Source organism: Suricata suricatta, chromosome 10 (genome assembly GCF_006229205.1).
Source record: "Suricata suricatta isolate VVHF042 chromosome 10, meerkat_22Aug2017_6uvM2_HiC, whole genome shotgun sequence".
NCBI lineage: Eukaryota > Metazoa > Chordata > Mammalia > Carnivora > Herpestidae > Suricata > Suricata suricatta.
In genome coordinates this window covers 54,603,420-54,614,050 of record NC_043709.1, presented here as the reverse complement: position 1 = coordinate 54,614,050, position 10,631 = coordinate 54,603,420, and the positions used below count along the sequence as shown (strand labels likewise).

The 10,631-nt window shown below is 39.7% G+C and overlaps 1 protein-coding gene across 1 annotated transcript in view; it reads right to left on the bottom strand.

Moving 5' to 3' along the window:
* The window catches only part of LRIG3 (leucine rich repeats and immunoglobulin like domains 3), a gene marked incomplete at its 5' end in the record, with an annotated part of 48,154 nt that overhangs the window by 9,700 nt on the left and 27,823 nt on the right, over positions 1–10,631 (bottom strand). Inside the window, 9 exons of the mRNA XM_029955459.1 lie at positions 1,344–1,507; positions 2,004–2,075; positions 4,474–4,545; positions 5,428–5,508; positions 6,430–6,573; positions 6,976–7,119; positions 7,440–7,583; positions 8,582–8,725; positions 9,530–9,661. Of these exons, the coding sequence (XP_029811319.1) occupies positions 1,344–1,507; positions 2,004–2,075; positions 4,474–4,545; positions 5,428–5,508; positions 6,430–6,573; positions 6,976–7,119; positions 7,440–7,583; positions 8,582–8,725; positions 9,530–9,661 (1,097 nt within the window). The remainder of the gene's footprint in view (positions 1–1,343; positions 1,508–2,003; positions 2,076–4,473; positions 4,546–5,427; positions 5,509–6,429; positions 6,574–6,975; positions 7,120–7,439; positions 7,584–8,581; positions 8,726–9,529; positions 9,662–10,631) is intronic.

The window sequence follows — 10,631 nt, the reverse complement described above, 5'->3', positions numbered from 1 at the left end:
GCTCTGATAACTCCCAGTGCTGCTCACTTCAAATACCATGCTGTAATCAGGACGGTTTTTTCTGCCATAGAATTATTCTAAAATTTTCATCTAGTGTATCAATGTTTAGATCCACAACGGAAGGAGTGACAGAAAAATCTAAGGACACCATATGTACGTCTCAAAGAACTGGAGTCCCTGAGACCAGAGAACTGTGAAATAAGCACCGTGGGAAAGGCATGGCTTAGGCCCATCTAGACGAGTGCCCAAAGCTTATTTAGATCCAAAAGCTACATCAGACATTTTCTTTCCAGAAACCGTTGGCACTGTTTAATGCTGCAACCTAAAAAAAAACCATATTTTTCTTTTACTTGACTAAACAATCGTAGGCAAAGTAGTTTCAAATAATTGTTTAAAGGCCAATGTGCAACTAGGTTCTGTAGTATCTTAACACACATGTTAAAATTTAAGCAAACGTTGATTTCATGTTCTATATGCATGTTTATTTTTATCAAGGCCTCCAAGGCGGTGAAGAGTAAACAGCAGTGTGGTATAGCAGACAGAAGCCTGCACCAGGGTGAGGAGAACCTGAGTTTTGAGCTGATCTGCTGACTAGCTACGTGAGGGATGAGATTTCTGGCACTGAGATTCTCAGACGCCACAACAATGGACCTCATGTTTATTCATAATAAATTCAAATTTTCTGTTCCTTGTAGTGCTTTACCCACTGGGAGCAAAATTGTTAGCGGCCTATCAATCATGAGCTGGCAATTTTTCTCTTTTTACCCCTAATACACAGCATTTACACAGGGGCTAGTTCAGCCTCTCCACAACCCCAGGGTTGGGAAGGGCAGTCCAAAGAGTCCCCATTTCACAGACACAGAGACTGAGATTTAGGGAAGCAGGAAGGCTGCCCCTGCCCTTCAATTCTCCCAAGAGCCAATGTCCTGCTCTTTCCATCAAACCACCCTGATGCCAAAACAAAACCATTTTGGAAAACTCTCATCTCCCTACAAACCATTTTCATCTCCCTCAGCAGACATAAAAGCTTCATTAAGAGAACAGAAGCTTAGGGGCCACCTGGAGGGCCCAGTCGCTTAAGCATCTGACTTTAGCTCAGGTCATGATCTCACAGCTCATGAGTTCGAGCCCCTCGTCGGGCTCTGTGCTGACAGCTCTGAGAGCCCGAGACCTGCTTCTGCTGTCTCCCTCGATCTCTGCACCACCCGCACTTGGACTCTTCCTCAAAATAAATAAATAAATAAATATTAAAAAAAAAAAAAGATAGAGAGGGAACACAAGCTTATTCAAAACCATTAGCTGGAGGGAAAAAGAACGAAGGCAGAGGCAACAGGCACACTTACCGCACACAAAGCCGTCTGGGCTCACAGCAAAAATACTTCTTCCTTTCAGCAGCTGAGGATGGGCGCAACTGGCATTCACAAAGCTCTGAAAGTTGTTTTCTGCCACCCACTGTGGGAGCCATTTTAGCTGGCAATCGCACAAAAGGCTTGATGTATTTAGATGCCTGAGGAGAGTAATTATGTTCAATTTGTTTTATATGAAATGCAGATTCTAGAAGAAAACTCAAGTAAATATTAACAAAGCAATGAATGTGGAAACCAAATACACACACCCTATGCAATAAATATTCTCTAGTCCACCTTAAAACTAAGAAACGCATTAGCGCCATGTTGTTTGTTCTTAACCGACCCGACCCACCGAGGGAGAAGGGCTGATGATACATCAAAAACCCGTCGCTACTGAAGACCTGTTGCTGGGATCTGCATTGCACTGCATTTAGGCCCCACAAATGTAAATTGCAAATTTGTAACAGAAACAAAAAGATACTCCTCTTTTCGACAAGGGGAACAAAATAAGCAACTCCCTTTGTTTTCTGGTATAAATATTAAATGATGCTAAGAATGTGCTTTTTATAGACACGTGATCTACGATGACATGCCTCATGAGAGTGCCCCCGCCCTGTTTTATCTGAAACTCTTGGAAGCAAAAGAAAAGCTTACAGTTGCTGAAGTTTCTTCATTTGTGAAAATGCATTGCCTTGTAAGGACATGATTGCGTTGTCACTCAGGTCTCTGAAAACAATCAAATCAAATACATTAGAGTGAATTATGGTCCCTGCATGCCTCAGGGAAAGGCGGGGCCCACACGGCTCACCCCATCCACTGAACCCGCTTCATGTGCTAAAATGTACAAACTGTGCGACTCCACAAGAACAAGAAGCATGGAGGAAAGAACAAGATTATCTATCTGCATCAGAGGTAGGTTCTGTTAGAGTAAAACAGATTTGCTTTATAGCACTATGTGCAGGTTATTTGACTCATAAGGGCCTAAGCTGTTCTTGGTGTATTTTTTTTAATAGTTATATGGTTTGTTCTGCAGTGTTATTTTGTTTCTCATTGTTCAAGTTAGTAACTGACAGTAACTTTTAAATACACAACTAAAACTCTTCATAGCTATGCTTTTTAAAAACCCATCATGTATAAAATTCTTTCTATGACATGCACTGGGTTAAATGAGTTAACATTTACTCCTCACAGCAACCCAAAAGAACATGGTTTTACTACCTTGTTCAGCATGAAAGGCACAGCTAAGATGCAAACTCAATTATTTTCCATTTCAAAAGCTCTGCTCTTAGGAGCCCACTCTGCAACACACAAGTCACTGCCAGAGACAGCACGAGGTTCAGAGGAGCTGCACTCGCTGTAACACACTCTGGGCAGGGCGTTAGTAAAACCAGAGAATATTCTAGGCTGACTATATTTTTAACTAGTACCTACAAGCAGTTTGAATTAAAGCAGTCTCCACAATGATTACTACTCTGGTTTTCTTTACAGGTAAGAGTATATATACATAAAGGATTTTGAATGAGACAAGGGGCAACAGAGGATGGAGTGAAGGTACCAAACATGGGCAGAGAAAGCGGCTGGGAGAGTCAAGAAGGTTCAGAAAGCTGAACCGACCAAGGTTAATACTCCACTGATCCACTAATTCTGCTTTCCCAGAAATGGAATGGGTCAGATGACAAACCCTTTTGGCTAGTTTCCCTCTGAAAATAATTTGTTTCAAGAAGTCCAGCAACACTGGTCTGCCCTTCCAAATTCTGCTTTGCAGAATCACCCTCCTCCAGCCTGAATGGTTTCTGTCAATGTGGCTAGTCATCCAAACCTCCCTCAAACTAACAAGTGAGTCAGAGACAATGAGGTGGTCATGGATCACTGCAAAAACTCTCTCTCTCTCCATACACAGTGCAAATACGGGTACAACCAAATGTATTGTAAATTAGAATGACTTTTATCCAAGTTAATAGGTAGTAACACTTTTGGCTACACACATTCCCTAGCAGAGTGGAAGTATCGATTATTACTTTGTACTTTTACAGACAAGTATAAAACATAGATCCAGTTATAAGATGCTAGTTGGCTCCGTGCTCATGCAGGTTTTGACTCCTATCAAGGGTGGCTAGCTTGTCCTCCTAGTGGCTGGCAATACCTGGGCCCTAGAATGTCATTTCAAAACTGTGGGCCAGGAGTTGCTAAGAAGGGATGGCACAGAGCTCCTGGAGGCGAGAGCTGGTGTGGCACAGGGATGCCCATGGCAGAGGCAGCCCTGGTTAGAGTCCTACTTCTCTCAGTTGCTAGCTGATGGTCTGGTAGCAAAATGGAACAAGAGAAAGAACAAAGGTAGACAATGGACTGTATGCTTTACAATTAACTGCAACAACAAACTACTAAAAGGCTCTAAGTAGTGTTATTACTCTCCTAATGTCACTCTTAATGACCTTGACCTCCGGGAATTGTCTTTTTTAATCTTTAAAATGCAAGTCCCCCTCCTAAATGTTCAATGGAATCAATAGACACTCTGGACCTCGATTTCTTTACTTAAAAGTAAAGGTAATAATAGCTATTGAACAGTTTTCTTTTTTTAGAGAGAGTGCAAAGCAAGGGAGAGGGACAGAGGAAGAGAGAGAGAAAATGTTAAGTAGGCTCCATGCTCAGTGCTGAGCCCAATATGGGGCTCAATCCAATGACCCTGGGATCACGACCTGAGCCCAAATCAGGAGTCAGACGCTCAATCAACTGGGCCACCCAGGTGCCCTTGAATAGTTTTCTTTTGAGGATAAAATGAGACTATACATAAATACCTGGCATAATGCCTGATGTATATAGTAAGTACACAATAAGTGGTAGGTTTTTGAAAATTAAATATGTCACTACTTGAGAAAAATAACTAAAAGAAAATCTAATAATGTGTAACAATGTCCTCAAATGAAACGGAAAATACTTATCTATCTATATACTTCCATGTAGATACAGATAGGTGGATAAATGGGTAGAGGACAAGCAGATGTGTAAATATACTTTATGATACAGAAAGGGTGCCAGCGAAATCACATTCTACTTTATCTTTCATGACATATAAGTAGATAACCATCTCAGACTCCTTTAAGGTAAATAAATTCCAGACACTCACAAATGTTCTAATGCATCCAAACCAGTAAAGGCTTTTTTGGTAATAGATCGAATCCGGTTCCCCTGTAGTATTCTGGAAAAAAAATTACATTGGAACAGTTAAAGTCATTTGGGGATGGAATTCTCATGAAAAGAATTGCTTTTAAAACCATTTGTGAATACTTCTATTTTCTTCAATTAAATAATATATATATCTTGTAAAAATGTATCCATATCATCTATTTCAGTAATACATTTCAGCACAGTCTCAAAGCATTCAGCAGAGAAGTCTGCAAAAATAGGTATTTAATAAGTTACTCTGGCAGTTAAATTAAAGCAGTGATTTTCAAGTCTTTTGAGGAAGAGGCAGAAACTTTCTTCCAAATAAATGGTCTGGAGAACTGTGATTAGAAAAGCAGATAATAGTGGAGATCTTATCTTTACCCTTCCTCCCACTTTCATCATCCACAGAAGCTTAGGGCTATATGGAACTCAACCTAAAAACTTAAAATGGAGAATCTGGCCATCTACAAGACCACTTTAAGGCTAAACAGAAGCACGCTTTTCTCCGGTGCTGTTTGGAGCCTACTTATCAGTGGCCACTGGATCACTTCACCTAAAAACTTCGGTGGGCAGAATAGAACTCTGAAAGTTTCAAAATGGCCAACGTAGCAAGCGTATGAACTTTTACATAATGATAATCCCAAGAGCCTAAACACTCAAAACAATTTAAGGCTCTTATCTAGATATTAAAATAAGTTACAACTCACCAAAGTGTTGAACAAAACCACTCTCCCAAAAAAGAAAAGCTAATTAATACCCATCTTGTGTAACAACACTCATTTAGGGAGATGACCAAGGGAAGCAATCAGATATTGCCTTTAGGTCTAAACTCTCTCAAGTGTCAACCTGTAGAATGGACTTCAGTGAATGTGTAGGTCAGAGTGTGAGGCAAACATGAAGCAATCCCACTCACAGACGCCTCAGTTTGTCGAGCCCAGAGAAAGCGCCGTTCATGTCTTCAATAGTCCAGGAAATTTCATTGTTCTTCAGATCCCTAATTATTAAAAGAAATGTTACTGAAACTGGTACCAGGTATCTAACACAAGATACAAGCACTCCCCTCAGAGATACACTCACAATCTAAGATCACCACCCAGGTGGCCTGTAATCTGTAATAAATTCCTCATAATCCCCATCATCTCCACCCCTTTTGAAACAATAGAAAACTTTGTCCCTCCCCTACTCTCTCAACACATTTTAAGGTTTTTTTTGCCCCAAATCAGGACAGTTGACTTTGTCCTATTAATTCCTCTATCAAGATGACTAAATTCTCAAAGACCTGAACAGTCTGAAAAATACATTAAACTTTAAAACCACGGCTCCAACCACATAAGTAGAAGTTGGCCAAAGCACACAGCATATCTTTCAATTATGTCATGCTTCAAATAGTGAATGGAGCAAAAATTTCTGACAGTGCAAAAACCAAAAGCCCATTGCACAACATTAAAGTGAACATTTCAGAGATTTTTCAAAGGTCAATTAATCCACAATTTTCTCTTCTTTCTCTTAGAGGAGAGGGATCCAGTCTGGACATAACTTGTATGATAAAAAGGCATCTCCCTGTGCTGCCTTTTTAGGTCTTTTTGCTCTGGGTAATTTCTAATCTGCATTTTTATAAAGAAAAATCAGTGGATTTACAATCGTTTCCTTTTTAGCAGTTACCAACTTCCTGGAGATCCCGAGAAGGCTAAGTGTATTCACCAAACCAATCTGATCATTGTCCTTTTTAATCCCTCTAAGAAACACATATGGATGAAATGGACCTATTTTAATCAAACTGATCTGGGAAAGATTAAGACACTCCTTCTGAGGCTGTATATACTTCCTTCACAACAAAGGAAATCTGCTTGGAGAAAAGTGGGCACATTTAGGAACCAATTAGGCTCATGTACAGAGAGCAAAATGTGTAACTTACAAAGTCTTTAAACTGGAAAGCCCCCGGAAGGCACAATCAGCAATGTAGCTGACTTTGTTATTCCCAATGTGCAGTGTATTTAGTAAGCTTAGGCCCAGGAAGCTTGAATCATCCAACCTCGATAAGTGATTGAAAGTTAGGTCCCTGTAAAAACAGAAAACAAAAAACATATAACAGCTTTTATTTTCAAATTCAACACAATGATTTGTTTTCTAAACAACAGGTAATATATGTAACCACAATAATTCTTATTTTACCATGCTGCCTTCTTAATAATACCCAGGTAAACATTATTTCTGATCCTAGTAATTAAAAAAATATTCTCTTCATTTGAAAATAACCGTCACTGATTTAGCCCATGTGCCCCAGAAGTCAAACAGCAGATTTGGCTTCAACTTACCACAACAAAAATTGACTAGGTTGCATGTGAAAAAAACCTGTCACCTTGGAAACTTTGTTATGAAAATTTCACAGATCAGTGGTAAGAAGCTCATGCTCTGGCATGATCCTGGCTCTCAAACCTGGGGAGAATAAAAGGCAACTCACAGCTCACTGAGTTTCTGGCAGAACTCCCAGGCATCAGGGCTGATCCTGTTGATGGCATTTTGGCTGAGATGAAGCTCCTGCAGCATCAGCAAGCCGTACAGCCAGCCTTTGGTAATCTCTGTTAGGTTGTTATGGTCCAGCTGCCTACATTTACAGTAAGAATCGAAAGCAGGATCAGAAGTTCATTATCTAGTCTTTTCAAAGGACACATATGATTACAACCTATTACATATTCTTATTGTTACAAGATGTTTAGCTTTTGTGATATAAAGACACTGGCCCGAAACGCCCGTGTGTTTCTAAATTCTCAGTCACATTACCTGAAACAAAACTGGGTATTAAATTGTAAGATTGTAAATTGTGAGATTTTAACATAGGATTTCAAATAAAGCTACGACTGCATGTTCACTGAGCACTTCATGATCGTACTACCTAGGCAGGAATTGTATGAAAGCCACACTTACAAGATTTCCATGTTGCTCAGCCCCCAAAAAGCTCCATCCATAAGTTTTGTTACTCCATTTCTTTGCATTTTCAGAGACTTCAGAGCACCAAGCCCTTGGAATGTGAGCCCATCTACGTTTCTAATCTTGTTTCGGTTCAGTTCACTGCATTGGATATAACGGTTAAACAGCTTATATGACAAATTCTGGAGTTAGTAATAAAATGCGACATTATTACAATATAGTTAAATCAGCCGGTGTTAAATTACATAGAATGTTTTAAATTTCTAAACATTTTAGTGAGAAGATTTTTATCAACAGTGAGGGCATTTCGTTCTGAAATGTGTGATGTATTTTTAGAATACTGACACACTGAAACTAGACTACACTTCAATTTCTAAGTGGTCATCTACTCAGTATATTTGTTTCTAAAGTATCCAGAGTGAGAATACTGAATATAATGTTAAAACCTGAGGTCTATTTCAGGGGCAGTCCCGTCAAGCTTTAGCCTTCATATAAAAGTTGGTTACTCTCTTTGACGATTCTTTTTATGTTTAATGCCTTCTCTTGAAGGCGGTCATTTTCAACCTTGGTTGCACACTGGAGTCACCTGGGGAGTTTTAAAAATTACCAAAGCCTGAATCTTACCCCCAGAGGTTCTAATATAATTGGTCTAGGGTGTGGCCCGGACATTGGGAATTTTAAAAGCTCCCCAGAGTCTATAATGTGCAGCCAAGGTTGAAAACCACTATGTTGCAGGAGCCTGTTCACAGATCATTCCAGCACTACTAACGAGACAGTTCTCTGCAGCCACTTAAGCCCTCAGAGCCTCCTGTAGTTGTAGGTATTCTTCTCATAAACCGCAGCTGTGGAGAGTCACCCTGATGTCTTCAGTGCCACAATGACGCCTTTGTGCGGAGACTGTTCAGCGATTACAGTGCATTCCTTCAGTAACAATCCAACGTGCCCTGTCAGGCAGCAGTTTGCACTAGGTCCCGGGAAGGCTCTTTCCGATTCAGAAATTCTACCACTCCAGTTCTTGATGGGAAGACAGCCACATCCTTGCTTCTAAGCTCCTCTGGCCATGTTGTGGACTTTAGGCAACAGACACCAAGGGTTTAGAAGAGCTGCAGAAACCTTATCTAACGGAACATTTTACTTACAGGTGCTGTAGTTGGGACAGTTTAAACATCTTGGGTGGGATAGCTGGGATCCGGTTCCTGTTCAGCTTCAACACCAGGAGCGTGTTGGCCAAACTGTCAAAAAACCCAGGTTCCATCGAAGTGACCCGGTTGCTGTTGATATACCTGTTAAAGGTTTAAAGATGAGTTTCTCTCTCTGGTTCTTTGGAAAGTTAAAGCACAAACATTCTCCTTATTATAATGTCCAGAGAACCTAACCATCATTTGTAACAATGGACACTTTAAAAATTAAGTACTCAGGTCCTTGTGGACCAACGCTGGCTAGGGTTCACACACACTGCTCAGGAAAGAGTAACTGAGATATTGGAAGGTTATAGAAATTTGTTAGAGATGCTTATCCAATTTTTATAAAAGTCACTTATTAATGAAACAAGCAGTGGTTTAATTTTTTCAAAGGAGCACTTTTAACTCCACATATTTTTTCTAATAATCAAAGGATGTCTAATTTTTTATAGTTTAAATTTTTTTAATGTTTATATCTATGTAAGAGAGAGAGAGAGCGAGCAAGAGAGAGGGAGCGAGCACAAGTCAGGGAGAGGCAGAGAGGGAGGGAGACAGAATACAAAGCAGGCTCCAGGCTCGGAGCTGTCAGCACAGAGCCTGATGTGGGGCTTGAACTCACGAGCTGTGAGATCATGACTGGAGCCAAAGGCAGACACCTAACTGACTGAGCCACCCAGGTGCCCCAGATGTCTAATTTTTTGTAACCCAAAAGTGCAACAACAAAATAAAGATTGTGGTTATTTGGGCTTACAGCAAATTACACATCGATAAAAACTTACATGGCTGATACATCAGCAATTTTTTAAAAAAGGCAGATTTTATCATATCCTGAAGTTGATTTTTTGTTATTACTATATCATATTTTCATCATGGGCGAATATTCTTGTTAAAGAAGAACTGACTTACAGATATTTGAGTTGTAGGGGTGGAAGGGGAATTTTAAGCTCTGAAATATTATTGCTGCTCAGGTCCAAAGTTTCGAGGGATTGAAATTGTTTCAGATGTTCAGGTAATACTTGGACAATCCTGTTTCCAGCTCTGGAATTTAAGGATAACACAGAGAACAAGGTTAACAGTACAATGATCTGAAAGGGCATTCCTAATCTGTTCTTCAGAATTATGGAAAACTGCTCTAAACCATACTTTTAAAAGTTAACAGCAATTCTTAAATCACTTCAATTCTGCCTTAAACAGCAAACCATAATATTAGAATGTATGAAAAACAGCCTTATATACGTCTGAATGCGTTTAACAGCTGTGGTTACCTAGGTGCTATGCACCAGTCCTACTTCCTTATCATTTTATTATACGGTATGTAAAATGACTAACACGGAGTTGGCATTCTAGGCACTTGGTATGATAGGTCCCTCTTCTTTTTCTTGATTCCTAATCTATTTCTAATTCTTCTCCTGGAGGGTATCCACACTACAGATACCAGTAAACTGAAAATAATCATCAGATGGGGGTTGTTTTAAAGCCACGCTAGAGAGCTCTCTTTTCCTTTAAGAGACAAGTTTCAATGTATTGCTATATAGTCCTCAAAACCAGTGGGTATGCCCCAGGGCTTTGAGTATTATAAAAGTATTACATAAAAGCATACCAGTCTAAAGAATTCCTAGAGAACTAGATTAATAAAGTTTGACATTAACAGTCTTAAACACCAGACCATAATGACCAATACGGTAGCGACATGTAGCACTTTAAATTAAAATTAAATGTTGAAATTCAGTTTCTTAGTCATACTAGTCACATGTCACGTCCTCAACAGCCACATGTGCTTGGTGGCTGTCAAATGGGTCAGTGCACATATAGAACATTTCATCACTGAAAGTTCCACTGGTGAGCCCTACACTAGAACACAAATGAAAAACAAAAAAAAGAAGCCAAGTCAAATGTCTTAAAAGGTCATCAATACAACAGCTTTCAAGGGGGAAATTCAGCATTAAATGACAACCTTGCTTAGAAAACAGGAATCAAAGTGATGTGCAAGCTATCTCATTTGTCATAT